Source organism: Ostreococcus lucimarinus, chromosome 19 (assembly GCF_000092065.1).
Source record: "Ostreococcus lucimarinus CCE9901 chromosome 19, complete sequence".
Lineage (NCBI taxonomy): Eukaryota > Viridiplantae > Chlorophyta > Mamiellophyceae > Mamiellales > Bathycoccaceae > Ostreococcus > Ostreococcus sp. 'lucimarinus'.
In genome coordinates, this window is record NC_009373.1 from 104,815 (window position 1) to 131,860 (window position 27,046).

At 61.4% G+C, this 27,046-nt stretch overlaps 15 protein-coding genes across 15 annotated transcripts; 8 read left to right on the forward strand and 7 right to left on the reverse strand.

The window, feature by feature from the left end:
* Window positions 1-154: 154 nt before the first annotated feature.
* Window positions 155-1,209, reverse strand: OSTLU_25808 (predicted protein). The gene is given in 2 exon segments (XM_001422400.1): window positions 155-275; window positions 295-1,209. 1 exon segment carries the CDS (start codon window positions 1,187-1,189, stop codon window positions 374-376), a length of 816 nt encoding a protein of 271 aa, XP_001422437.1. The 5' UTR covers window positions 1,190-1,209; the 3' UTR covers window positions 155-275; window positions 295-373.
* Window positions 1,210-1,364: 155 nt separating this feature from the next.
* OSTLU_28579 (predicted protein) lies at window positions 1,365-1,631 on the reverse strand (the record flags this gene model as incomplete). The annotated part of the gene is made up of 1 exon (XM_001422401.1): window positions 1,365-1,631. The coding sequence occupies one exon, from the start codon at window positions 1,629-1,631 to the stop codon at window positions 1,365-1,367; it is 267 nt and encodes an 88-aa protein (XP_001422438.1).
* A 799-nt stretch (window positions 1,632-2,430) lies between these two features.
* On the forward strand, window positions 2,431-3,681 carry OSTLU_28580 (predicted protein; the record flags this gene model as incomplete). Its single annotated transcript, XM_001422356.1, has 1 exon — window positions 2,431-3,681. The coding sequence occupies one exon, from the start codon at window positions 2,431-2,433 to the stop codon at window positions 3,679-3,681; it is 1,251 nt and encodes a 416-aa protein (XP_001422393.1).
* Window positions 3,682-3,751: 70 nt separating this feature from the next.
* Window positions 3,752-5,704, reverse strand: AOX1 (amine oxidase; the record flags this gene model as incomplete). The annotated part of the gene is made up of 2 exons (XM_001422402.1): window positions 3,752-5,120; window positions 5,187-5,704. 2 exons carry the CDS (start codon window positions 5,702-5,704, stop codon window positions 3,752-3,754), a joined length of 1,887 nt encoding a protein of 628 aa, XP_001422439.1.
* Window positions 5,705-7,515: 1,811 nt separating this feature from the next.
* On the reverse strand, window positions 7,516-8,406 carry OSTLU_28582 (predicted protein; the record flags this gene model as incomplete). The annotated part of the gene is made up of 1 exon (XM_001422403.1): window positions 7,516-8,406. One exon carries the CDS (start codon window positions 8,404-8,406, stop codon window positions 7,516-7,518), a length of 891 nt encoding a protein of 296 aa, XP_001422440.1.
* Window positions 8,407-8,525: 119 nt separating this feature from the next.
* Window positions 8,526-9,599, reverse strand: OSTLU_89632 (predicted protein; the record flags this gene model as incomplete). The annotated part of the gene is made up of 1 exon (XM_001422404.1): window positions 8,526-9,599. A coding segment is annotated over one exon (1,074 nt), but the record flags the coding sequence as incomplete, so codon positions are not given.
* An 801-nt stretch (window positions 9,600-10,400) lies between these two features.
* Window positions 10,401-12,404, forward strand: OSTLU_42302 (predicted protein; the record flags this gene model as incomplete). The annotated part of the gene is made up of 2 exons (XM_001422357.1): window positions 10,401-11,996; window positions 12,135-12,404. Coding segments are annotated over 2 exons (1,866 nt in total), but the record flags the coding sequence as incomplete, so codon positions are not given.
* A 1,463-nt stretch (window positions 12,405-13,867) lies between these two features.
* On the forward strand, window positions 13,868-14,200 carry OSTLU_94026 (predicted protein; the record flags this gene model as incomplete). Its single annotated transcript, XM_001422358.1, has 1 exon — window positions 13,868-14,200. A coding segment is annotated over one exon (333 nt), but the record flags the coding sequence as incomplete, so codon positions are not given.
* A 14-nt stretch (window positions 14,201-14,214) lies between these two features.
* Window positions 14,215-17,279, reverse strand: OSTLU_438 (predicted protein; the record flags this gene model as incomplete). Its single annotated transcript, XM_001422405.1, has 2 exons — window positions 14,215-14,268; window positions 14,331-17,279. Coding segments are annotated over 2 exons (3,003 nt in total), but the record flags the coding sequence as incomplete, so codon positions are not given.
* A 590-nt stretch (window positions 17,280-17,869) lies between these two features.
* OSTLU_28587 (predicted protein) lies at window positions 17,870-19,294 on the forward strand (the record flags this gene model as incomplete). The annotated part of the gene is made up of 7 exons (XM_001422359.1): window positions 17,870-17,972; window positions 18,076-18,147; window positions 18,217-18,277; window positions 18,348-18,752; window positions 18,831-18,895; window positions 18,953-19,130; window positions 19,176-19,294. The coding sequence occupies exons 1-7, from the start codon at window positions 17,874-17,876 to the stop codon at window positions 19,292-19,294; spliced, it is 999 nt and encodes a 332-aa protein (XP_001422396.1). The 5' UTR covers window positions 17,870-17,873.
* Window positions 19,295-19,350: 56 nt separating this feature from the next.
* OSTLU_28588 (predicted protein) lies at window positions 19,351-19,801 on the forward strand (the record flags this gene model as incomplete). Its single annotated transcript, XM_001422360.1, has 2 exons — window positions 19,351-19,679; window positions 19,753-19,801. The coding sequence occupies 2 exons, from the start codon at window positions 19,351-19,353 to the stop codon at window positions 19,799-19,801; spliced, it is 378 nt and encodes a 125-aa protein (XP_001422397.1).
* Window positions 19,802-19,889: 88 nt separating this feature from the next.
* Window positions 19,890-21,020, forward strand: OSTLU_94028 (predicted protein; the record flags this gene model as incomplete). The annotated part of the gene is made up of 1 exon (XM_001422361.1): window positions 19,890-21,020. A coding segment is annotated over one exon (1,131 nt), but the record flags the coding sequence as incomplete, so codon positions are not given.
* Window positions 21,021-21,291: 271 nt separating this feature from the next.
* Window positions 21,292-24,156, forward strand: OSTLU_94029 (predicted protein; the record flags this gene model as incomplete). The annotated part of the gene is made up of 1 exon (XM_001422362.1): window positions 21,292-24,156. One exon carries the CDS (start codon window positions 21,292-21,294, stop codon window positions 24,154-24,156), a length of 2,865 nt encoding a protein of 954 aa, XP_001422399.1.
* An 80-nt stretch (window positions 24,157-24,236) lies between these two features.
* Window positions 24,237-25,463, reverse strand: OSTLU_94030 (predicted protein; the record flags this gene model as incomplete). Its single annotated transcript, XM_001422406.1, has 1 exon — window positions 24,237-25,463. One exon carries the CDS (start codon window positions 25,461-25,463, stop codon window positions 24,237-24,239), a length of 1,227 nt encoding a protein of 408 aa, XP_001422443.1.
* A 675-nt stretch (window positions 25,464-26,138) lies between these two features.
* On the forward strand, window positions 26,139-26,888 carry OSTLU_18895 (predicted protein; the record flags this gene model as incomplete). Its single annotated transcript, XM_001422363.1, has 1 exon — window positions 26,139-26,888. One exon carries the CDS (start codon window positions 26,139-26,141, stop codon window positions 26,886-26,888), a length of 750 nt encoding a protein of 249 aa, XP_001422400.1.
* Between the last annotated feature and the right edge of the window lie 158 nt (window positions 26,889-27,046).

Genomic DNA, 27,046 nt, shown 5'->3' on the forward strand with positions numbered 1-27,046 from the left:
GACCGATCGCGACTCGACCGCGTCGGACGCGGCGACCGCGAATGCAAACACATCCCACGCGCGCGGTGTGTTGTACGACGACGATATCGTCGTCGTATAACACACCCATTTACTTTTTAGTACACCAAAAAGTAAATGCAATTATGGTATTTCATTATTTCATACGAGTACCCCATAACGACGAGTCGTGACCCATACGGTAAAAATATCACGTCCCGCCAGTCCGGTCCCCATATACTATGAGATTTGTTACGATATATGTACACAGCGTGCGGTGCGGCGGGTGGATGCTCGGTCGTGCGGGTGTGGATGGTGTGGTGTCTTGATGACGAGTCATGACTCGTCGTATGTATGGCACATGTGACACGGCGCCTTACATGTCGCCGCGAATCTGCGGGTACGGATGCGTGCAATAGCCGGTCGTTTCGTCCACGAACTGTCTCGCGCAGTTGCACGGCGGTTCATTGGTGACTATGAGGCCGGAGAGATGGGGCTCGGTGGACAACGCCGCCGCGTCCTCATCGTTCAGAGCGATCACGATCCAGCGCTGATAGACGCGTTGGGCCTTGTCCCCGTTTGATCTCAAGTAAGAGTGCGACTGCGTCTTGACGTACACGTGATACTTTTCAAACCTCGCGTTCGCGTTGGTTTGCCACTCGCGAAGAGCCGCGTCGAACGCTTTGCATCGCCGCTCCCTGAGTGGAAATTTCTCACCTTCCTTTCTCATGAAGAAGGGAATCAAACAGCCGACGGTGAGCAGGCTGCCGAAGAAGCAGCCCACAATATTGGGAGTCTGCGCGATGCACCCGCGACAACCAGCCTCGGGGAAATGTTCGTTCTCGATCGCGTCGAGCTGCTCGACGAACACGTCGTGATACTCTTCCGGAGACATTCCGACGGCTTCGAGCGCGCGCGGCGTCTTCGTCATGTCCGCGCGCCGGAGCATTTGACGCGGTCCGAAGCATCCCTGTCCGCCGTACATCGTCAGGTTCAATCGCACGACCACCTTTACACCGTCCTTCCCTTTGCCGTACACCTCTCGCTTACGCCATTGGGGGCCCAATTTCTTCATTTCTTTGGCCATTTTGGCGCAACATCCCATCGGTGGCGCCTCTTCGACCTCGTCCTTCGCAGTCGTCATCCCCGCGGGCGAGGGCGCGCGATTCACGTCCGCCCCCGTCGACGCCATGGACGCACGCGACGCGATCTGCGCGCCGCAATTCCTCCGCCGGAAAACCGGAGGACTCTAAACCCTACTAAAAATCGAGTTTCAGAAAAGGCCCGTTTTTGGAAGCATGCTAGTGGAACCTGAGTAAAAAGTGGCCAATTCTACAGTCCATGCTCGTACGGTTTTTCATAATACTTTATATCATTATCATATATACCGAATGTCCGAACACACACACACACCATCGCATCGCTAGGGGTGCTTGAATCCGGTATTGGGAATTTCCCAATACGTATCGGCGTATTGGGCCGGTATCGGCCGAATGTCCGAACGCGTAAATCGTATGGGCAAACAGTATTAAACAGCTGATACGAGCTGATACGAGCTGATACGAGCTGATACGAGCTGATACGAGCTGGTACGAGCTGGTACGACGGTGGCGAATCGAATCGAATCGACACATCGCACTCGTCACGCGTATTATACGACAATACATACCGTACAACACCCCACACGAATACCATCAATCATCAATCAATCGCGCGCACGACAAAAGACATCGACGCGCGTCCGACGACGCATCGCCACGACCCACCACACGGCACTCGTCACGCGTATTATACGACAATACATACCGTACAACACACCACACGAAACCCATCAATCAATCGCGCGCACGACAAAAGCCATCGACGCGCGTCCGACGACGCATCGCCACGACCCACCACACGGCACTCGTGACGCGTATTATACGACAATACATACCGTACAACACACCACACGAAACCCATCAATCAATCGCGCGCACGCACCGTTCGAAATCGCGCCTTAGCGCGTCATTCCCGTCGACGCGCCGCGTCATGTCGCGCGACGACGCCGACGCGCTTCGCGCGCGCGAGACGTGCGTCGCGGTCGTGCGCTTCGCGCGAACCCTCGCCCTCGAGCGCGGGCGCGCGAACGACGACGACGCGTCGCGCGCGCACCGCGCGCGGCTGCTGCGACTCCGCGCGCGACTCGCGCGCGTGCGCGCGCAACCGCGACGCGCGCGGCGCGAGCGATGCGCGAGCGACGGCGTCGGCGCGCTGTTGGCGCTGCTGCGACACGCGCCGTGCGCGCACGAGAGCCTCGGCGACGAGAGAAGACGGGACAGGGGATGGACGGGACGCGGGATGGCGAGGACGGGGACGATTCGCGTCGGCGCGGCGCACCAGGCGCGCGTCGAGGCAAAGTGCGCGACGCGCGCGACGTTCGAGCGAGGGAAGATGAGCGAGAGGGAAAAACGGTTGGCGGGTCGCGTCGCGTGGCCGAGGGCGAACGGGACGCGCGCGAAGGCGAAGGCGAGGACGCGCGCGAGCGCGACGAAGGGCGAGGGTTCGAGCGGCGCGGCGCGAGCGAACGGCGAACGCGCGGCGAAGACGGACGCGGTGAAGGATGCGGAGGAAGACGTTTCGAATAATCGACCCGGTGAACGCGGGTTTACGGATGAAGAGATCGCCGCGTCGCGCGCGGCGCTCGAGGAGGAATTGCGGCGCGGCGGCGCGGACGAAGACTCGTTGTTGGGGTTGCGCACCATCGGCGCCGCGGGGGCGCGCGAGGGGTGGGACGACGAGGAGGTGGCCGCGTTCGCGGAGCACGCGACGCGATACGGCGACGATCTCTTTCGCTTGCGCGCCAAGCTGCCGAAGAAATCGATGCGCGACGTCGTGAACTATTACTACAACGTGTGGCAGGTCGGGTTCGCGAATTACGGTCGCGTCGACGTCGAGGGCGCGGAGGAACCGGCGCCGCGCGAGCGAGCGCGACGCGGACCGGCGCCCAAGTACACCGTCGAACAGGTGCGACGGGAGAAGGATGAAAAGTCGCTGCGCGGATTCGTGGATTGGATTCGAGGCGTCGCGATCAACACCAAGCGCGCGATGCTAAACGTTCACCGAGCGCCGACGACGGCGCGCGTAAAGGGCCACATGATGACGCGCTGGCGCACCGTGACGCGGAGCGAGGACGCGGACGACGGCGTCGCGAGAGAGGCGTACTTGAAGGATTTGAAGCGACGCATGACGGCGGCGAGGTTCACGAAGGAGGAACAAGAGGCGGCGGCGAGAATGAAGACGAAAGCGAAATCGTCCAAAGCGTCGTCCGCAAAGGTGACGAAGACCGCGTCGAGTGGTGACGCGGCGACGAAGACGAAGAAGACGGCGTCCGCGCCCGCGGACGGCGCGCCGACGCCGAAGAAACGAAAACGCCGAATCGACGATGGTCAGCCGAAGATTTGTCGAAATTGCCGAGCGATGGAAACGAAACAGTGGCGCTTACCCGTCGAGGGCGCGGGCGTGCTTTGCAACGCGTGCGGGTTACGCGATAGAAAACAAGCGAAGAAGAACGAAGCCAGCGCCGCGGGCGAGACGGAGCCTACGCCAAAGGAAAATAAGACGCCCGATCGGGGGAAGGATGGTTTGAAGAAGAAACGCTCTCCGGGATTGAAACCGACGCCCGACCGCAACTTTCAGCTTTAGTGTCGCGATTGATCGCTACACGCGACGTCGAATTGTTTACGAATACGGGAATTTTGTTGTACTATATTATTCATTCCTTCTTGTTGGCGTCTTGAGCGTTATTTTCTTCTCCGCCCGTCTCGACTGGCTCCGTCGTCGCGGGAGCGGGCGGGGCGGGTTCTTTCTTATACGTCGTTCCCTGAAGATTATTGATCGCCACGGTGATATCGGTGAGCTTGTCGATTGGACTCGTGATATCGCTCTTCATCGCGATTCGCCCCGCCTCGCGCATGCCCGTGATCCACGCCCCGTGCATCGTCGCCGGATAGTGCCTCGTCGTCGCTTCGCCGCTGAAGTGGATGTTCCCCACCGGTTCGCTCATCTCTTCATAATCGTCCCCGGTGGCTCTCGTCGAGCACGAGCTGTAGGCGCCGAACGTGTTTTCATCCTTCCCCCACCGCGTGACGTGACTCGCCACCGGCTTGCCCACGTCTGCCTTTGGGAAAGCGCATCGCAAGTGCGCCAACAAATCTTCCACCACCTCGTCGTCTTCGCGGCTTTCGACTTCGATCGCGGCTTCCCCGGCGCAAAGCGCCAGGATGACGTTTTCGTCGCCCTTGTTGTGGGAATATATCAAAAAGTATCGACCGCGATCGCGCGTGTGCGACTGCACGAAACCAAACGTGTCGCACTTTTCGTCCCAAAATCTTTTTTCAAAGACCAAGATGACCTTGTTCAAGACGCCGAAATTTATGTTCTCTATGGCTTGAAGCTTGCGATGAGGCAACTCCGGGATGAAGGAAATGACGCCGCGCTTCAAAACACCCAGCGGAACGGTGACGAGGACGCAGTCGGCGATGATGTCGACTTCTCGACCGCAGTGCACGATGACGCCCTTGCCGCCGAGCGACTGAGCGTCGGTGATGGATGTCACGCGATGACGATACCAAACTCGTAAATCCTTGCTCAGGGCGTCGATGAAACGCACGTTACCACCCGGCACGACGACGTGATTACCGGTGAAATCGTACGCGTCGTCTTGATCCCACTGCATCAACGACAACTCTTTCGCCTGCGACGCGTTGGCGAATTCCAAATTCGCGATGTGCCAGTTGTGCACGTCCTTGGCCGCGTTTCTAGTCTCCATCGGCAACTTCTCGAGCTCAACATTTATTCTCTTCTCGAGTTCGCGCCCGAGCGATGAGGCGTTGGCGATTTGTCGATCCATCGCCACGCGAAAGAACGACATGTCTTCCAGTATTTTGTTGAAATTTTTCTCCACCATCTCGTCCACTTCGCTATCGACCGTGTCGCCGTTGCGGTCGTACAACGGGCACTCGGGCTGAATGATGTGCGGCTTGATTCCGAGTTGACGCGCGACGACGCAGAGCGGGTTGCCATTCGACCCGCTCAAAATACTTCCTCCGAGATCGGCCCACACTTTCTTGACGTCTTTGTCGCTCTCGGTGACATTTTTAGTCTTCGTCGTTTCCTTCCCCGCCTCGTCGATAAACTCAGCCGGAAACTCGCGCGTGTCCACGCGCCCTCCCAAACGCTCGCTCGATTCCAGAACCACCACTCTGTGCCCAAGATTTTTCAGGTGTTTCGCCGCGGCGAGTCCGGAGATACCGGCGCCGATGACGACGACGGACATCTTTTGCGAGGTCCCTTTCTTCTCCGCGAATTCTTCAAACTTGGACGCCGTGCGCATGACGCCGTAGTTGATGTATCCGAACATCGTGAGATATCTGTGCACCCCGTGCGCGAGGTTGATGAATTTGTTCTTGAACATGTCCGCCGCCGCCGTCGCGGACAAATACTCGCGCGGTTTAGCTCGCCATTTGACGATGAGCGCGTTCCTGATCGCGATGAAATCGCCGTCGTTGTGGGATTCGCCCGGCGGCAGGAACGCGCGCTCGACGTCGGACAAGCCGTCGGTCTCGAGGTTTAATTCAATCGCAATTTCCAAGTCCGCCACGTCCTCCGGTCGCAGCGGTCGCGGAGCGCGCGGCGGCGGCGCGTTTTTCGCCGCGCGCGCGATCATCTCCGCCTTTCTCTCGATCTCTCGTCTGTGCAAGGCTTCCATCTCCGCCTCGTCCCCGGTTTGGACGAACACTTCCGTCAAGCGCGTGGGTTTGCGTCGCTCGCGCTGCGACGTTCGCGTCGGCGGCGTCGGCGCGTCTCCGCGCGTCTCCGGCGCGCGATCGACGACGACGTCTCCGATCTCCTCCGACGTCGTCATCTTCGCCGGCTCTCCCTTTCTGTGATGCCCCTGTCTGAGCGATTCCCCGTTCGCCGTCGCCGCCGTCGCCGTCGCCGCCTCGTCGTCGCCGCCGTCCCGCCGCCGGCGCCCGCTCGCCGCCGCCCCACCCCCTCCGCCCCCTCCCCGCGTCCCTCGATCGTCCCCGATCGATTCCTCGCGCTCCGTCTTCGCTCTCTTCCCCCCCCCCGCGTCTCCCTCCCCCTCCTCGCGCGCTCGATCCCGCGTCTCCGTCGCCCCCCCGTCTCGCCCGCCCGCCCGCCCGCGCTCGCGTCCGCGCGCGCCTCCCTCCCCCGTCCCATCCCGCGCCTCCCTCGCGCCCTCGCTCGCGTCCATCTCGCGCCTCGAGCTCGTCCCCTCATCGCCTCGATGCGCGAACTCCTCCGTCGCGCGTCGCACGCCGCCGAGCACGCGCCGCAGCAGCACGCCGACGCCCATCGCTTCGTCGCGAACGCGCGTTTAATTTTTACCCCTATTGAGCGATCCCGCGTGCTCTTCGACCGATTCCCACGCGTGCCGCGTCGTAAAAATACCCGCTTTCGGGCGATCGCGCGCTCGCGAAAGTTTCGCCGCGCGCGCGACCGCGGTCGTCGTCGCGAAGCGATTTTTGCCCCGAATCCAACGAATTCGCGCCCTGGAGATGGATGGATCGTCGAGCGCCCTCGATCGGCGACGCTTTCGAGCCGCGAGACGCGCTCGACGGCGCGACGCGGCTCGAAGCGCGAGCGATCGCGCGCGATCGCGTCGTCGATCGCGCGCGGCGCGGTCGCGAATCCGCGATCGGCGTCGGCCGTCGTCGAATCCGCGGCGCGATGTGGCGACGATCCGGGCCGCGTCGGCGGTTTCGCGTGCTTCTATACGATGTTTTAGTGCGTATTACGGTATCGAAACGCCCCGTTCGTTTACGTACACGTCGGCGCGTCGCGTCGACGGGCGTCGCGGATTCTCCTACTGATGGGTGTCGCGGGGCGTTTTATGCGGTACTGAGTATCGTATTTTAGGTATACGTCATTCGATGCGCGGCGCGCGCATCGCGGATCCGCGTGTGGTCGCGGATTCTCCTACTGATGGGTGTCGCGGGGCGTTTTATGCGGTACTGAGTATCGTATTTTAGGTATACGTCATTCGATGCGTGGAGCGCGCATCGCGAACGCGCGGCGGCGCCGCGGATCCCGACGCGCGGCGCGACCGGCGCGGCGCGGCGCGGCGTCGAGCGTCGGAACGCGCGTCTCGCGTCGACGCGCGGGTCCGCGACTTCCGACGCCGCGCGAACGGCGCCGCGGACGCGGGATCTCGAACGCGACGACATGCCGTTTCAAATCTACGTCGCGGGACAGCGCCTCGCGTCGGACGCGGTGCTGAGCGACGCGTGGCGAGCGAGCGACGCGCGCGCGCGATTGAAACGACCGAGCGCGACGGACGCGGACGGCGACGACTCGGACGGCGATGGGCGGGACCGCGGGACGCGGGACGACGGGGCGAGGGCGAAGCGCGCGGCGCGGTGACGGACGAAGACGGACGACGCGCGAGCGCGCGCGCGAAAAGGGTTCGAATGGGATGTATTTTTTTTTAATGATCAAACGAAGATGGATTCGTCACGACGGGTCGAGGGCGAGGGGGACCCAACGCTCGAACGCGGCGGGCGAGCCGTACCACGCGCGACCGGCGGCGTCGTCGGCGCCGAGAGGGGTGTGATAGACGTCGTCCAACACGACGTGACGCGCGCCGTCCATGAGGGCGGACTCGACGGGCGTGATGCCGTCGCCGTCGACGGCGGCGCGGCCGCACACTTGCTTGTATCCCTGGCCGAGCGCGAACGCGCCCGCGCTCGCGACGCCGTCGAGCGTCTCCGCGCCGCGCGCGTATTTCCCAGCCACGCACACGCACTCGATGCCGAGATCGCGCGTCAGTTCGCTCGCCGAGCGACAATTCTCGTCGACGTACGTCAGGATCCCTCGCGTTTGATCGACGACGCCCGGGACGTCGCGCGGCGCCGGTTTCATCGGCGAGCCCAGCGTCACCAGTCGCGCGATTCGCCCCACGATCGCCTCGCTCGCGTGTTCGTCGATGAAAACGCGCGCGAGCCATCCTCCGGCGCTGTGCGCGCACAGTATCAGCGCGACGTCGTCGTCGTCGCGCGTCGCTTCCTCGCACGCGTTCGCGAGCGCGTCTAAATACCAGTTCACCGTCGGTTTCGGTCGCAGCGTCCCGCGCCAGTACGCCGGCGTCGCCGCGCCGGCGGCGTTGCGGAGCCAATCGACGCGTCGCACGTCGGCGATCGTCGCGCCGTGCCCGCGCGCGCGCAGGAGCGCGGCGAAGGCGTCGTAATCCGTCCCGGCGTTCCCGAGACCGGGACAGATGACGACGTGCGGCTTCGCGGCCGCGCAGCGCGTCGCGCGCGCGCAGAAGCGACGCGGGCGACGCGAAGACCGCTCGCGCGCGTCGAGGCGCGCGCTCGCGGCGAGCGCGAGCGCGCGCGACGACATGACGCGACGAGGAGTGCCGACGAACGCGGCGAGCGCGACGAACCGCGGGACGAACGAACGACGCGTGAATGAATGCATCGATTAAATGAAGGCGCGATCTTCAGCGCGGTTGAGAAGCGTTAATCCGAGGTTCGTCGCGCGAAGACGAAGCGATCGGCGTCGGTGCTGAGGGCGACGCCGACGCCGGCGCCGCGCTCGTCTCCGGCGGCGGCGCGACCTTCGTAGTATAAACGAATGCGATCGCCCGCCATGGGCACGGCGTAAGGTTTGCCGACGCCTCCTTGATCCCACGCGCCCGCGGCGCCGGCCTCGAGCGCGGGCGCGCTCGGGCGAGTCCACGAGACGCCGTCGCGGGACGTCGCCACGGCGACGCTCGCGACGCCCGGCGCGCTCGACGAGTACGCCTCGTAAAACATTATGAATTCGTCCCGACCGAGCCTGACGACGCACGGCGCCGCCACGCCGGCGTCGTCGAACGAACCGCTCGGCCCGGGGCCGAAGATGGCCTCCGACCCGCGCTTGCTGTACGCGAACCCGTCCGCCGTGAGCGCCAAACCGACGGCGGATTTCCCCGTGCGCACGTCGATCGAGGCGTAGTACACCCGTATGTCCCTCGGTCCCGCGAGCAAAACCTTTGGATCGCGCACACCCCTCGCGTCCCACGCCCCGTCCTCGCCGCGATCGAACACCGCCCCCGTGTGGTGCTCGCCCTCGAACCGCGCCCAGTTCCTGCCGTCTTGCGAAAACGCCAGCCCCGGCCGCGTCGTCGTCGTCGCCGCCGCCGCCCCCGCCGCCGCCCCGTGATCGTACCCGTGATAAAACATCCAGTACACCGACCCTCCCGAGATGGAATCGCTCGAGATCAGCTGCACGTCGCCCAACTGCGTCCCTCTCGTGTCGAACGTCCACCAGTCCTCGCCGTTCGCCCCGAACACTCGTCCGACGTCGATCGACCGCCCGTCGACGTCGTTCCTGTACATCACCGCGTCCGAGTCCCCTCGCCGCCACGTCACGCCGTCCTCCGACGTCGCGATCGCGATCGAATCGTCGCCTCGCGCGTTCGTCGCCGCGTACCACATCGTCCATCGCGTCGCGTCGTCGCCTCGAAACGCCTTCACCACCGGCGCGCCCACGTGCGCGCCGTCGAAAGCGTCGCGCTGTTTGTCGTCGCCGTCGCGCGCCGGCGCGAACACGCGTCCCGCGTCGTCGCCGCCTCCGCGCGCGCGCGTCGTCCGCCGCGACGTCGCCGCGACGTCGCGCGTTCGACGCCTCGTTCGCGTCGCGCGCGCGACGGTCGTCGTCGCCGTCGCGCGCGACATGTCTGTCGCGCGTCGGACGGCGATCGTCGATCGTCGAGCGCGTCGAGCGCGCGTCGCGATGCGACGACGGCGCGCGCGGCGACGCCGCGATCGCGTCGGGCGGGACGTGGCGTTTCGGGCGAATCTTCTTGGCATTCGGTGGTGTTCGTATACGTATGTTTATGTGTGTGTGTGTTTTACGTATTGAAGGGGTCTGAGTGCTATATACAAGGGTTTAGAGCATAGCCCGGCCGCGCGCGCCGTCGCGGCGTCGCGGCGTCGTTCGCGCGCGCGGGGGGCGTTCGCGTCTTTCCATACATGGGAGTCGGATGACCTCGTATACGTGATTATACATCGTATATTGGGCGCGTGAAGCGGTGTATACGTATCGCGTGCGCGGTGCCCCGCCCCGGCCGCGCGCGCGCGCGCGAGACGCCGGCGCGTCGATCGAGACGCGCGCGCGCGAACGCGTCGATCGAGACGCGCGCGCGAACGCTCGACGCGCGCGACGGTCGATCGACGACGCGCATTTGGGCGATCGACGACGCGCGACGAACGCGCGAATCGACGGGCATCGGGAATCGCGAACACCATAGCGATTGCGAGCGATCGCGAACGAGGCGTCGCGAACGAATCGCGTGCGAATCGCGAGGCGGCGGTTCGAGGCGCGCGATGTCGCGACGGTCGAGCTCGGGGATGCCGGGACTCGGATCGCTGAGCTCGGCGGACAAGACGAAGGCGTCGACGATGCGGTTGTTTCAAAAATCGCTGCGAGACATGATCACGGGCATTCGCAGTCACAAGGATTCGCAGAAGGAGTTTATAAATAAATGCCTGAGCGACATACGCGCGGAGGTGGTGAGCTCGGACATCAGGACGAAGGCGGTGGCGATCGAAAAGGCGACGTACCTGCACTCGCTCGGGTATTCGATGCACTGGGCGTCGTTTCACGTGGTGGAATTGATGTCGACGACGAACGTAAAGTATAAGAGAATCGGATACTTGGCGGCGTGTCAAAGTTTTGGGGACGACACGGACGTGGTGCTGTTGATTCCTAATTTGTTGAAGAAGGATTTGGCGTCGCCGAATCCCGCGGAGGCGGCGCTGGCGATTTCGTGCCTGGGGAACATCGTGACGCCGGAGTTGTCGCAGACGCTCGTGGCGGACGTGTACTCGCTGTTGAACAATCATAAGCCGGATTTGCGACGACGAGCGTGCTTGTGCCTGTACAAGTGCTTCTTGCGATATCCCGAGGCGCTGCGACCGTCGTTCGCGCGATTGACAGAATGTCTGGACGACGACGATCAATCCGTGGTGCAGGCGGCGGTGACGGTGCTTTCCGAGCTCGCCATGCACAACCCGAAGACGTACCTACCGCTCGCGCCCAAGTTTTATAAACTCTTGACGTCGAGCTCGTCGAATTGGATGACGATCAAGCTCGTGAAGGTTTTCGGCGCGCTCACGCCGCTCGAGCCGCGACTGGCGAAGAAGCTCGCGGGGCCGATCTCGGAGATTCTCGAAACCACCAACGCCAAGTCGTTGATGTACGAGTGCGTGCGCACGGTGGTGATGGGGATGACGAGTCAAGAAAAGGTCGTCCGCCAAGCGGTGGACAAGCTCAAGGATATGTTGGAGGATCACGATCCAAACATCAAATTTTTGGCGTTGCACGCGTTGACGTTTTTGCTCGATTCGCACCCGCGCATCGTCGCCGAGCACAAGGGGAACATCTTCGAGTGCCTCGACCACGAAGATTCAAACATTCAATACTGTGCGTTGAAAATTGTGTGCGGTTTGGTGACGAAGCGCACGCTCATCGACACCACGGCGCACTTGATGAACGCCATGGGCAAGGCGGATCAACGCTTCAGGGACGAACTCGTGTTGAGCGTGATTCACATCTGCATGAACGAGCGCTACGCCTTGGTGACGGATTTTGTGTGGTATCTTTCCGTCCTCGCGGATCTCATTCGTGTCCCGTGCTCGTCTCACGGCGCGCTCATCGGTGAACAAATCATCGACGTGTGCTTGCGCGTCGAGGTGATTCGCGAAGCCGCGGTGGGCATCTTGGGCCCGCTCTTGCTCGATGACTCATTGCTCGAGCAATCCAACGTCAACAAGACCGTGCCCGGAGCGCTCAAGGCCGTGGCTTGGGTCGTGGGCGAGTATGCGCACTACGTTGTCGATCACGAAGAAATTCTCGACGCGTTGCTGAGCCCGCAAGTCAAGCAACTCCCGGGCGACGCGCAAGCGGTCTACTTGCAAACCATCTTCAAGGTTTACGCCAGTGCGGTGCTGATGTACTCTCAGGGCATTCGCCCCACGGGCGCCTTGGGTGCGCTCCCGGCACCGGCGACGGAGCCTTTGATCGAGCTCGCCGAAAACGGCGGTGAAGACGGCGGCGCGGCGAGCGCGCCGACGCCGGGCAAGTTGGTTCCCGAATCCGAGGACCTCGTCGTGTTGCGTCAAAAAGTCTCGCGCGCGATCGAGCCGTTCACTACGAGTTTTAATCTCGAAGTTCGCGAGCGAAGCTGCCAACTGCAGCAAATGCTCGTCATCGTCGGCTCGTCCGAGGACAAGGAACCGGGCTCGGGAATCGCCATAATCGAAGCTTTCGCCACGGTTTTGAGCGAAGAGATCCAACCGGTGAGTGTCAAGGCGCAGCGTAAGATCGACATCCCCGCCGAGCTCGGCGCGGACGAACCGATGAGCGCGGAGTGGGACTACCTACTCGTCAGCAGCGACGACGAGGACGACGACGAGTACGCGAGCAAAAAGGGCAAGAAGAACAAAAAGAACAAGAAGAAGGACAAGATGGCCAAGGAGATTCGCGACGTCACCGAAATTTTCGGTGCGAAGAAGAGCAAGGAACAAATCGCTCGCGAAGAGCGAGAATCGCGCGAAATGCTCGCCAAGCACAGGGAAAAGATGGGGCAATACTATCTTGAGGGCGACGCCGCGGGCGACGAGAAGAAGAAGTCGAAATCGCCTAAATCTCTCCCCGGTCCGGAGTCTGCGACGATGAACGCGCTCGAAGCTCGATTGGCGAATTACAACGTTGGCCAAGCGGAACGACCGACGATCAAGGGCGAAAGCGAAAGCGAGAGCGAGGAGGAGGAAGTGCCGACGGGGCCGAGGAAGGGCAAGCATTACGATCCCAAAGTCGCCTCTTCGCAGTTGCACGGCGAGCTCGGAGCGTACAACCCCATGAAACCGCTCGATCGCGGTGAGCACTTGCCATCAGTCGAGGCATACCCACGATTCGATCCGTATTCAAAGGACGACGCGGCATTCAACGCGTTTTCCCCGGACGCGGGCAAGCACCACAAGTCTTCAAAGGAGAAAAAGTCGAAGAAGGACAAGTCCAAGTCGAAGAAAAAGAAGGCGAATGGCGAAGGTATCGACGAAGCCGGCGCTAGCAACAAGGGGGGCTCAAAAGAGAAGAAGGCGAAGAAGGAAAAGAAGAGCAGCGAGAAGAAGACGAAGGCGGCGGACGTCGACGGCTTGGCAAAATCGCTCCTAGACGCCGCAGTGTAATTCGTTGTTCATGCACGATCGACGTCATTATCGTGACTGATCGTGTCGCAGGTCGCTCGTTGACGAAGTGTCCACCGTATCACCGTTTCATGTGACCATTAGTCGTGCTGCTGTTGCTGTGTATTAATTACTACCCCACGTTATCGTGAAAAATGACCGCTCGTCTCCCAATTCAAATTTCATTTTCGCGACGAAAAAAACGCCCGCACAGCGCACACTTTGACGCTCGGCATCCGTGCGACGCGTTCTGCAACTATTTACAGCACCGACGCCCGCACGAACAGTCATGACAGTGACGTGGGCCGATGCAGGAAATGCCAGCGCGAAGCTCACACTCGAGGACGTTCGTGGGTGGGCCGTGGAGTATGGGTTCGTGAAGACGAGCGTGCCGTCCGATCGTCCGATCGCCCAACGCGTCGATCTCGCGGCGTTTTTCAAGGTTTACAACACGAATGCGTTTTCAACGTTTAAAGATAAATTCAAGAAGAAGCGATTGAAACCGCCGAATGAGACCCAGGTGAGCTAACTGCGGGCACTCGACGTCTCCGGCGGCGCGATCGACTGAGCGAACACACGACTGACGGGTTTCGTGAACGTAGGATGCTGACGATGACGACGACGACGAGTTGACAGAAGAACAAATCGCTACTTTTCTATCTGAATATGAACAACACAAAGACTACGAGACGCTCAAGTGGCGATACGTCAAACGTCCAGGAGCCCAAGCTGCGCGCACAGAAGCGTGGTACGGATGCTACGGCCCGACTCAGTACCTCAAACACGGCGAGAACAAGGAGAAAGCTCCTGTTTGGCGAGAAGACGGATCCATCGATTACGGTGGACGCGCGAAATGGGACGCCTGGGACGCGTGTAAAGGAATGACTGAGCAGGAAGCCAAGATTGCGTTCGTGCGCGCCATTCGCTCGGCTTTGGCGGCTCCGCACGAAAACTTTTACTGACAACTGCCTCATGCCTTCCTGGCCAACGTGCGTTGCTTTGTGGCCACTTGAACAATCTTCTCTTCGACCTGTCACGTGGTGAAAAATGCGCTGGTTAGTCCACGAACTTTATTAATGAGACAAGACGCACCTTTAAGCCTTTTCGCCGGCGCACCGAGTCCATGAGTTGTCGTGCTATGTTGGGTCCGACGTCACCCTCTTCACCGTATTCTTCTCGCTCTTCTTCCGTGGTCGGCGTAAAAAATGGATCCATATCTATGGGGCTCCAGTGACTAAATACTAATTGCGCTGTGGACGCCCCTGAGGTTTGCGCGCGGAGCTGATCGACAAAGCCAAACGCCGTCGCCACCGGCAGGTAGGCGTGGATCACGAACACCCCCGTGCCCTCGCGAATGGTCTCCGACAACACTTGCGATCGGCGTTTACCGAGCACGGCGTAAGTACCTCCGAGTGCGTCCGCAGTGGTAGTGATGACCGCCAAGTACATCGCCTCGACAAGACGCGTTCCGGCCTTGAGCACGGCTTTGCGAATCGCGTCTCGAACCGCATTGATGATTTGACCCGAGAGCGGACCAAACTGATCGCCATCTGTATCTTCGACGGTACGGTCGTCATCTTCATTGCCTCGATTCACGGCAACGTTCAGCGTTATCTGCACTCCAGTCAGCGGTTCGTCGCAGAGCGGGCCGCGATCGGTCGCCATCTGAAATCCCGTCAACACGCTTCCTTGCACCGAGTTCAAATCAAAATCAGCCGCGACGTCTTCTGGCGGAGACCCGTCCATGTCATAGGGCTTTCTCACCCCGAGCGCGACGCCCACGTTAGCGTGGCCAAACTCCTTCTCTTCATCATCCACGTCTACGGTGTACGTGCCGACGTTGAGCACGTTTGATCCTACGCGCTTCGGTCCTAGAGCCCACGCCGAACGAAATGTATCCTCCACTACTCCTTCGGGACCTTGCTCATCGTACGTAGCCGCTTCGCGCGCTGCCGTCACTTTCTCAATGAATGCTTTGGCGAGCATTTTGTTCTCGTCGCTTTCGGTGTCTTTGGCGAGCAATATCACCTTGAGCGCATCCGCAGAATCATCCACCGCGCGAACGATGAAGTTGTGAATGGGTTTCGCCGTGCACGTAAACGTCAGACGTCCATTCGCCGTCGACGACGACGCCGTACCCGTGGTCGTGACGCCTTCGCGGAAGGAAATGATTGGCGGGGACACACGTATGGGAACCTTGGCGAATCGCTCGCGCAAATCCGCGACGCATCGCTCGAGATGCACTTCACCCGCCGCCGCGACGACGTGCTCGCCCGTGTCCATCACGCTCACCTCGACAAAGGCGTCAGCTCTATTCAACAGCCGTAAACCTTCGACGAGAGCGTCCATGTCGGTCACGTTTTCGGGTTCAACCGCCACCTTCACGATCGCCGACGCCTGAAACATCATTTCCCCAAACGGCGGGCACTCGAGCGAAGACGAGAGCGTGGCGGACTTTAAAATCGCCCTGTCCAAGCCGCCAATGGCGAGCAAGTTTCCGGCGGGAACTTCATCCACCTTGAACATCCCTTGACCCATCATGAGGTACAGCTCGGTAAGCTCCACTTCTTCGATGTTCGACGCGTCATAATCGCTCGGGTCGTGCTGAGAATTCAACACGTAGAGCTTGTCGCCTTTTCGTACCGTGCCCGAATAAATTCTCGCAAAGGCTAAAAACTTGACGTCGCCACCACCCGCTTCGGTGAGCGCACCTTGGACGTGTACCTTGGGCACAGCTATCATCTTACAGACGAAAATGATCTTGGGCGCGTCATCCGAAGCCTTACCTGCGATTACCGCGCGTCGGGCCTCGTCCAAGCCTTTCGGGCGCGCGCCACGCAGTACGGGCTGTGGCATGACTCGATTGACGCGTCGCGCCGCGGCGGCTACTGGATTCGGCACGCAATTCACCACCATCTCTAATAAACACGATGACATCGGAAGCCAGGCACGCATGACGCTCTGTAGAGCCGCTCGACGATCCGTGTTTTTCAGCTCTCGCTCGCCCACGTCCACCTTGAGTGCTCGAGCGAGGGTGGCCAAATCCTTTTCCACCCACTCGCCGTTTTTTTCGCTCTCCGCCGTGCGATAGATCTTCCAGATCGGCTCCAAAATGCACTGCACGAACAAAGGTTTAAGTTTCCCGTTCGCCACTTTGCGACTGACGATCCGTTTCATCTTCGGGTGGTAATACCAATCTCCGCACAGCGCCTTGGTCAACGCCGCGGACGAGCACCCGAGCTTTTCGGCGTACAAATCCGCGAACGCGTCTGGGCGAAACGCCCATCCATCGATCGCGCTCCCAAACGCCACGTTCCCGCTCGCGATGTTAAACGCCTCTTCCTCATTCACTAAATCTTCTTCGTCTTCGAGATAATCACACGTCGTCGTCGTCGTCGTCGCGTCGTTCTCGCCGCCGTTTTCGCCCCTTCCCTCCTCGTGCGCGTCGAAGGCGCTCAAAAAAGTATCCGCCTGCGATATAAACTTTTCGCTCTCAAACGCGCTCATCAACCCGTTCACCTCGTGCAACAACGACCGTATTCTCTCGTACGCTTCCATCGGCGTGTAACCGAGCTCGACACACACGCGATCGAGCTTATTAAATACCAAGCACGGCTTCAATCGTTCCTCCCACGCCTGTCGCAGCACCGCGTGCGTCTGCACGCACACCCCCTCCACGACGTCCACGACGACCAAGCACCCGTCGCTCAGCCGCGCCGCCGCCGACACTTCGCTGCAAAAATCCACGTGTCCCGGCGAATCGATCACCGTTATCAGCACTCGCTCGACGATTTCTTCGCCGCCCTCGTCGCCGTCGCGCTTTTTCTCGCGCGCCGCCCTCGGCGTGTACAGCAGCGCGATCCCCGCGCTCTTCATCGTGATCCCTCGTCGCTGTTCGTCCTCGTGAAAGTCCATGTACCGCATCTGTCCCGCTTGCTTTTGCGATATGAACCCGTTGTGCGCCACGAGCGCGTCCGTGAGCGTCGTCTTGCCGTGATCGACGTGCGCGAGCACGCACACGTTTCGGCACTGCGCGCCGTCGTCGCGCGCGAATCGCAGCGCGTGCAGCGCTTTCACGGCGTCGTCCATCGCGACGCAGTCCGCGCTCGGTCCTCGGACGCGCCTTCCTCGCCCCGGCTCTCCGCTCTCCGCTCTCCGCTCTCGGCTCTCGGCCTCGGCCTCGCCGCCGTCTGTCGCCCGCGCGCGCGCGCGTTCGTTAGCGCGCCGGTCGCGCGGGCGTCGCGTCGTCCGCGGTTCGCGGTCTCGCACTTTTTCACGCATTGAAGACGCATGTAGACCGATGTGTGTGTGTACATCCCCATATCATAATATATAACACACGGACACGCGTGGCCGTCCGCGACGCGTCCGCGACGTCGCGATTTCGCGCGCGTCCGGGGCGCGGCGCTGGACCCTACCTGATTTATGTATGGACGTCCGGGGTGCGGCGCTGGACCCTACCTGATTTATGTATGGACGCGCCGTGTCGACGCGTCGCGTACGCGAGACCACGCGAGCGGTATCAATCACCGCGTTCGCGTCGATCCATCCTCGCCCGCGTCCCGGCGATCCGTCGGACGGCCGCGGCCGTTGGCGTCGCGTCGACGCCGACGCGACGACGGAGCGCGACGCGCGATGGGCGCGAGGGCGCGCGCGCGAGACGCGAGACGAACGACGCGCGCGTTCGTCGCGATTCTCGCGCTCGCGCTGCGCGCGGCGACGACGCCCGCGGCGGTGCGCGCGACGCGAGCGACGAGAAGACGGACGAAAGACGACGACGACGACGAAGAAAGACGCGACGACGACGAGGGACTGACGGACGGACGCGACGACGCAGGGAACGACGCTGCGATGGCGAAAATTACACGCGTGGGGGGAGAACAAGCTCGGGGAACAGGGACGAGGCACGGTGCGGACGAAACGCCGAAACGCGACGCGACGGGACGACTGACGAGACGCGCGGCGCGGCGGCGAACAGGCGACGAGCGCGGGGACGTGCGCGGAGGGAGAGCTGCCGGAATTAGGATGGGATCTGAACGGTGCGTCGAACTGACGGTGCGCGCGTTGATCCAGCGGCGAACTGACGGTGCGCGCGTTGATCCACGACAGAGACGGTGTCGCGCGTCGTCGCGGGCCTGGACCACGCCGTGGCGCTCACCGCGCGAGGCGAGGCGTACGCGTGGGGGAGCAATCGATGCGGACAGCTCGGCACGGGAGACTTTATAGATGCGCTCACGCCACAAAGGATTTTGAGCTCGCACACGATCGTGGACGTCGCCGTGGGCGTCGAACACACGCTCGCGCTCGCGAGCGACGGCGCGCTCTTGGCATTCGGGTGCAACACGCGAGGCGCGCTCGGGATCGGGTCGGCGAATTTAGGCAGGCACGCGACGCCGCAAACGGTGACGTCGGCAGAGACGTTCACCGCGATAGCCGCGGCGGGCGCGCACAGCGTAGGACTCACCGAACAAGGGGCGGTGTACACGTGGGGGGCAAACAACCAAGGCCAGCTCGGTGCGTCTCGCTTTTTCGCTCGCGCCGCGACGACGCGCACGGCGCGGACGGACGACTGACGACGCGCGCGACGAACAGGGCTCGGTGGATGCGTTTTTCCGGGCGGCCCGGGACGGGATCCGTGCCTGAACGACGTGCACACGGTGAGAGAAACGAACGCTTCGCGTCATGATTTATTAATTAATTTTTTTATTTCGCAGCCCACGAAAGTGCTCGTGATGAACGACGGGCTCGTTTTACCGCCCATTAAATTAATCGCCGCCGGCGGAGGCACGTTGGCGGGCGTGGCGCGCGTTCCCATCGGCGGACACACCGTGGCGGTGGCGAAATTAGATAATTCAGTGTACGCGTGGGGCGATAATTTTGCCGGACAGTTGGGTACGTCATCAGAGCGCGCCTCGAGCGATTCTGACGTTTCCACAGGCGTGCCGCAGGTATACTTCAACGCGTCGTCATCCGCGTACTTTAACAACACTCCGACGTACACCCCGAACAAGGTACGGCGCATTTTTCTCGCGCAGGATGCACATTTAATTAATTAATTAATTCGCAGTACGACGCGACTACCGGAGAGTATTACAACCGTCACGAAAAACCCATGGTCGTGCACGCACACGCCATCGTCGTCGCGAGCGGCACCAGCGTGCAAGCGAATAAGACGATTCTCCCGGCGATCAAGCAAATAGACGCGGGGATCGCGCACACGATTATGCTACTCGAGACGGGTGAAATTTTCACGTGGGGGGACAATTACTACGGTCAACTCGGGCTCGGATACGCGTCGCGTCAGAACACGCCGCACATGTTCTACGTCACGCGCTTTCGCGACGTTCCGCAGATGATTGACAAGCCCACGCGCGTGAAGAAGTTTGACTTTGTCGAAGAGACGGTGGTGAATTCTGTACCGATTAATTATACCATCACCGGGTACGTTTCGCGCGGAATCAACGCCCAAGAATCGGTGACGAATCGTACCTTTACTGACTCCGTTCGCGCGTAGGACGATAAAGGAAGAGGGCAACGCGATATTCACACAGGTGCGAAATTAATTTTGATTAATTTAATTATTTCTCGTCGAGAAGCGCGCAAAGACTGATTGAGCGCGCTCTGCGCGGCGTATCACGCAGGTCAGCGCCGGTGGTCACGTCTCCATGGCGATCACGTCCAACAATAAGCTATTCATATGGTACGTGCGACCGCACGCCGCGACCACCAACGCAGCCGCAGACTGACGCTGAAATTTTCGTTTTCTCGCGCGCAAGGGGCGATAACTCTGAGGGTCAGCTCGGCGCTTGTGGATGCGGAGGATGCGTCGCGTACGACGCCGCGGACACGGGCGTATGCACAGTCAATTCCACGGCAGCGTGTCCATGTAATTGCGGGGGACAAGGCACGTGCGTGTACACCCCTGCTTCGGCGGCGAACAACTTTATCGCGACAAACGAAGGTAAATGCGTCACCTACGGCACAGGCGCCGAGGCGGTGGCCAAGTGCAATTGCGCTAAAGGCGCTCTAAATCCTACTCTGAACCCTCCCCGGATGGTGGGGCAGATAAGTCTCATGGATGAACCGATGGTGTCTGATTTGAGCTACGAAAAGCAGTTCACGACGGTGACGTACGCGAGCGCCGGTGGCGGCGCCATGTTCGCCATATCCGAATCCAACTGCAAAGACGACGCTGACGGCGTCGTGTGCTCTGGACGAGGACAGTGCTTAGCTGATGGTTCGTGCAACTGTAACGACGGCTCTGGTGGACCGACGTGTGAGAACGTGTGCCCGCTGGCGACGGATGAGGACGAGGCGCTATTCTCCCGATACGGTCTCGACGAAAACATCGCCGGTGAAAAGTGCGCGGGCCACGGTACGTGCGATCCAATCACCGCGGAGTGCATTTGTGACCCCGGCTTTTTCGGCCCGCGCTGCACGTACATCTGCCGTCGCGATGCAAACCTGAAAGTCTGTTCCGGGAACGGCACGTGCGTCTACAACCCCGAAACCTCCTCGTCGCCCTACTGCGAATGTGACCGCTTCCAAAATCCGGGAGAGTGTGCGCAGCGTGGTCTACAGCTCTATCCTCAAGGTTGGTGCAGCTTTCACGGTGGTGAAGCCACGGGAGGCTTTGCGAGCTGTTTCGTCGCCGGCGTTTGCGGCGACTGCGAGAGTCCCGCCGCGGGACGCTTCGATTCGCCCCTCGTCCTCGTCCTCTTGTTCGCCGCCGTCGTCGTCTTCGTCTTCGGCGACGATTCGCATCGAGACGGCATCGCGTAAATCTTTGAATATCTTCCCTCGTTCGTCCGAGCGTGACTTGTAATCCACGCACGCAAGCACGCGAACGCCCGGCTCGCCCGCGCGCCGCGGCTGCGCTTTGGACCAGTCGAGCGCGAGAATCGCTCGAACCGACACACTCGAGCGCTCGTCGCCGCGCGCGAGCGGGCACCCGCGCGAAGACGCGACGGAAACGAAACAAACGATCACCGGGACGTGTCGACGCGCGATTCTCGCGCGATAACGACGCGTCGAACGCGCGCGACGTTGCGAAATGTCTCGAGGGGGACAACGCTCGGCGTCGACGTTTGACGACCCGGGGACGTCGCTGAGCGACGCTCGCGGACGAGGAAGCGCGCACGATGGGTCTCGAAACGCCTCAGGGTCGCTGCGCGCGACGAATGGGAGCAGGAGCGCGAATGGATCGGACACGGCGAGCCGAACGGTGAACGGCGGCGGCGCGAACGCGGCGCTCGAACTGGCGGCGACGACGTGCGATGAGTTGGCGCGCGTGCTCGAGTCGCGACGGTACGGACGAGAGAGTGCGAATTTAGGCAGCGAAGCGATGAAGACGATCGAGACGATCGAGCGCGTGTTGAAGCGAAATAGAGAAAATTTGAGGGAATTTTTCAGCGCGTGTTTTCAGCCAATTTTGTGTCGGTTGTTTTCGTTCGACGGATCATCCAGTGAGGGGTGGATGAACGCCGCGTTCACCACCGGAAGCGAGAGAGATGTGAAAGACTTGTTGGATTTCTTATCTCCGGAGGGATCGTTGATCCGAGCGATGTTGATCGCAGATTCGGACAAGTTGGTGCAGTTCGCGTTTCCGCTCGATCGTCTGCCGGAACGAACACAAAGAATGTTACAGACGGAAAGCGGAGCGATGGCGCTGAACCGATCACCCCCATACGCTGGTTGCATTAAACGAGACAGTGTGGGGAAGTATCAGGTGCATTTGGGGCTGTATCATTACTTCATGTTTTGGACGGCATATTTCGCGATGCGACCGGGGGGAAGACGAGGGTCGTCGTCATCGTCGCTTTATTCTGCGGGACAAAGTCCGTCTTACAAGAGTGGAAGTGGTCCTTTCGGTGGCACTGGATCTCCAATCAGTAGTGGTGCTGCGTTTCTCGGTGGGCAGTGGCCATCGACGCCGTCTTTGATGCAACGCGCGCCGTCGAAGCGCGTGCATCCGTATCGCGAGTTGTTACTCTCGCACTTGAAATTCTTTCTTCCGCGCGAGGAGACGGGAAAGAGTTGGGGCGGTGGCGGTAAAAGTGGTGATGATAAGGCGAATGCGGTGCAAGCTGAGTTTCTGGTGAGCATTTTGAGCGAATTTTGGATGCCCGTGGAGGAGGCGCGGGGGCCGCAGTCGGGCGACGGCGCTCGAGGCGCGACCGGATCGCCGTTTCGAAGCTCGTTCCCAGCCATGGGTCGCGTCGTCGACGCTGCTATGCGCCAGGCAAACATGAGCCCAGTGCGTTCGAGCGGCGATGCGCACCGACGAGACGGCACGCGCAGGTATGCGTACAACCCACCCGCGGTGGATCACGTCAACGCGGTGACACTCTTGATTACGTACTTGTTTGCCGAACTTCCAGATCGTCGACCGGAGAACTTAGAGGCGATGAAAACCATCGAGCGCGCGCGTGAGATGATCCAACGCCCGCTGTATTGCTTTTTACGCGATGCCTTTACGCAGTGGCCGACTGAAAGCTCGACAAATACGGAACCCATGGTGACGCTTTGGGTGGCGTATTTTGCGCCGTGGTGCGCCAAATATCCGCAGAGTCAGACGAAGTCGTCGTCGAGCGGATCGAAGCGCTCAGGATCACCGCGCGCCATGCTTACTTCTCCACTCAAATCTAGCGGTAGTGGATCTTCATCAAAGGTGGCGGGGTACGACGACGCGTTGCTCTCGCGCGGAAAAGAGTTCAAGTTTGACGATCAAGTTGTCGACACTCCTGGGGTGTTTTCCCACGTTCGTCACGTGTTGAAGAGCATTCCGTTCTACCATGAACTGATGAAGCATTTCTTAGAACTGTGCTGTAAGCGCGTGCCGCTCGACGCCGAGGGCACGGCGACCGTGTTGCTGGCGGCTTTGGAACCGCTCGCGGCGGCGCCAAAGTTGTTGAAGATCTTACAAGACGTTGAAGACGGCTACGCCGAGTTTGTTCTGGACCCATTCAAGGGAACTCTGAAAACTATGCAAGCGCGAGAAGATTTAGCGGCGAACGCGGAATCATACTACCCTCTCATTCGCTCTCAGCTCCAAGAATGGGAACCCGACGTCGACCCCGTGACGCTTGGCGACACGCTTCCGGGAACGCCCGGGTCCGCGGTGAAGAGCTCGCCGCTGAGCAAGTGGCACGGTGCTGCTGCACGCCTAGCGGCAAACAAATCATTCGAATCGGACAAAGCCAATGGGGGAAGTTCCAAGCATTTGCGCATGTTCACACCGGAGACCGACGGGTTGGCGCAAGTTGCCATCGCGCTCATTCATCGCCTCGAGCGCGACGCAACGCAAGTGCCTACGTCTCATCCGCTTCGCAAGAAAGTGCCAGCATTTCGAGCGGCCTCGTTCACGGTGTTTCGCTTGGAAAGATTCCGCGATACGCCGTACCTGAAGAGCCCAACGTCGACAAAGTACGTGGACACGGACGCGGGTGAGAATCGTCAAGGATGGTCATCCGCGCGCACGAGCGCGAAAGAAATGTACAAGGGTGAGTGGATGCACAGACCGATCGGTGGAAATGAAATTACTTTGCTCGTGAAAATTTTGGTGCCCATTTCGGTGTTCTTGAACAAAAAGCTCGGACTTGACGGCGTGGCCACGGATGAGGGCGCGAACAAGCGACGAATCGCGTACGCCGACGTGCGTTCGGCGGTGACGGAATCGTGGGCACGCGCGCGGCGAACATCGCGACGGGGCAACCCCGTTGTGGACTATGTGTTCTCGATTTTTGCCGTTTTAGAGGAGGTGACGCTCGGATTGTGTCGTCGTAAAGGGTTGACCGTCAACTTGCGACCTTTTAGCGAGTATCAAATGCTCGCGCTCGCCTGGTGCGCCTACGTCGCGTTCTGGTTCGCGCGCGTGGTTTTGGCCGTGATCACGATGGATTTTGACGAAGATTACTGATGCGCACTACTTTTCTACATAATCTAGACCGCTGCTTGCAATGCCGACGACTTAGCACACGAAGAACCAATAAAATCTAGTCATTCTTTGCGCCAGAACTGCGCTCGCCGCCAGAGCGATGGCTTGTTCGGCGCGTCGATCGCCGATGCGTCCAGCGGCGGCGGCGGCGAGTAGCGCGCCGTCGTTTCTTCGTAAAACAGGCTCAAGAGCTCGCGAAAGCCTAAAGTGAAGAGAAAGCTCAAAACTAATCCGCACACCAGCAAGGCGAACGTCGCCGCGCGTTCGAGCGGCGTCCCGAGCACCCACACGCGATCGAACGCCGCGCCGTTGATGAATCCCGCCGCGGCTTCGCCCACGGTCGTCGCTTCCGCGCCGAGCATGAGGTTCGGCAGCGACGGGACGCACGCCACGAAAGCTCCGACGGTGCCGCACACGAGTGCGGCGCACACGGTGGAGCACAAAAACGTCGTCTTCATCAACAGCACGCGATATCCGTACATCAACTCTCGCGAACGCGCCATCGCCTCGCGAGGCGTCTTTCCCTCGTTCACCAGCACCGGACCCGCGACGGCGAAATCTAGAAGTTTAATCAATCCCAAGTACGGAATCGGAACGGTGATGAGCGAATTCCACGCGACGGACGCCAGCCGTCGTAAATCCAACACGCACAACGACGCCAAAACCCCTCTCGCGTCCTTCAACTCCCCGTGCGCCGCCCTCACCGACCACCCCATCGAATTCACCGCCGCGAGCGCCCCGCGTCGATCCGAGCGCGCCTCTCCCTCTTTCTCTCCCTCGCGCCGCAACACGCACGTTCGCGCGTACTGCGCGCACGCGAACTTCCACGCCGCCACCCCCAGCGCGAACGCCGCCGCCACGATCGGCACCTCGTGCGCCCTGAACAGCGCCAGCGCGAACGTCCCTCCCAGATTCACGCTCTGCGCCCACGCGCCCGCGACGAGCGCAAGCGTCAGCGCGCGTCCCGTCCGCGCGCGCGTTCGCGCGAGCGCCGCCGCCGTCGCCCCGATCGCCGTCGCCAGCGCGTCCTCCTCCCGCGTCGCCCGCGTCGTCGTCGTCGTCCCGCGCGTCGTTCTTCGCGTCGCCGTCGCCGTCGCCGTCGCCGTCGTCGTCGCCGCGCGCGTCGTCGTCGTCGTCGGTCGTCGCGTTCGCGCGCGCGTCTCGCGCGTCGTCGTCGTCGCGCGCGCGCCGACCCGCGCGACGCGCGGACGCGATCGCGAAGAACGTCGCGCGATCGCGCGCGAGACCGTCGGCGCGATCGACGCGCGCGCGACGGTCGTCGTCGCCATCGCGCGCGTCGCGCCGTGCGGGCGGCGACGGCGACGCGCGTCCGCGCGAAGGGTCTCGCGCGCCTTCTAATACGTGACAAAACGTCGTACTGTAGGAAGACGACGGGCATGTGTGCGACGCGCCGTGCGGTCGTCGTCCGCGCGAACCGTCTCGCGCGCCTTCTAATACGTAATAAAACGTCGTACTGTAGGAAGACGACGGCCATGTGTGCGACGCGCCGTGCGGTCGTCGTCCGCGCGAACCGTCTCGCGCGCCTTCTAATACGTAATAAAACGTCGTACTGTAGGAAGACGACGGCCATGTGTGCGACGCGCCGTGCGGTCGTCGTCCGCGCGAACGGTCTCGCGCGCCTTCTAATACGTGACAAAACGTCGTACTGTAGGAAGACGACGGCGATGTGTGCGACGAGGGGAAAGAAGCGCGACCGGCGCGTCGGCGCGTCACTCGGCGACGTCGCGAGGCGCGCGCGCGGTCGACGACCTCGAGCGACGCGCGCGAAGGGCGCGTCGACCGAGCGCCGACGCGAGGACGCCGTCGCGACGCCGTCGCGACGCCGTCGAGACTCGAATCGGATTTGAATTGAAGATTTGAAGATTTGAAGATTTGAATTCGCGACGCGACGCGACGGGACGGGACGGGACGGGACGATGGAGAGCGAGCGCGCGGTGCGCGCGATGGCGCCGGCGCGGGACGATGAGAACGCGATGGTGCGCGGGAAAGCGGCGCGCGCGAGCGGGCGCGAAAGCGCGGGACTTGGGGTCGGGAAGACGGCGGCGGCGAAGACGCCGGGGCGAGCGGCGCTGGGGAACATCACGAACGTCGGCGTCGGGGGGCGAGGCGCGAGCGAACGCGCGCGGGCGAAGGAGGGGAGCGAGGGCGTGAGGGCGCGACAGAGCGCGAGGGCGGGCGAGGCGAAGAGGGCGGAGGCGGAGTCGTCGTCGTTTTTGGAGAGCGTCAAGGCGAAGTTGACGCCGGCGGAGGCCGTAGAGATTCGGCGACTCGCCGAGCGGTACGTGGATGAAACGGACGATATCGAATACTTTGCGGGAAAGACGCGGGAGGAGCAAATGAAGGAGTTAGAGGCGACGCAACGCGCCGACGTGGAGGCGCGCGTACGCGATTTGCTCGGCGACGGTCGAGGGTACGGGCCCTCGTCCGTTCCGGCGCGCTCGACGAGCGCGGATGACGCTTTCTTCCAGACCGGCGTGAAGCATTTGAAGTTAGCCGACGACGTGGGCGCGGGATCGTTCGAGTTGGGGATGACCAAGGACGACGAGTTGGATTTGTGCAACTTTATGAGTCCGTCCAAGGCGATGGGCGACGACGACTACGACGACGGCATGGATTTGCTCCGCTCGGCGCCGTCGATCGATGAGGCTTTGGCATTTTTGGACGACGATATCGATGCCATGCTCGCGGCGTGAGTTTGCGGTGTGAATGAAGTAATAGTAGAGAGTAGCGCGCGAGAGACGCGCCGCTCGCAAAGACGACGCGCGATTTTGTATCTCATCTTGTAAGCGATCGCTCAGTAGTGATGAATATCGCAACCACCGCGCGGCGGGTTGGTTTTTGCCGCGAATAT

What these genes read in the sequence shown, in the direction of transcription:
- OSTLU_25808 (XM_001422400.1), bottom strand. Translation starts at nt 1,189, where the DNA reads ATGGCGTCGACGGGGGCGGACGTGAATCGCGCGCCCTCGCCCGCGGGG.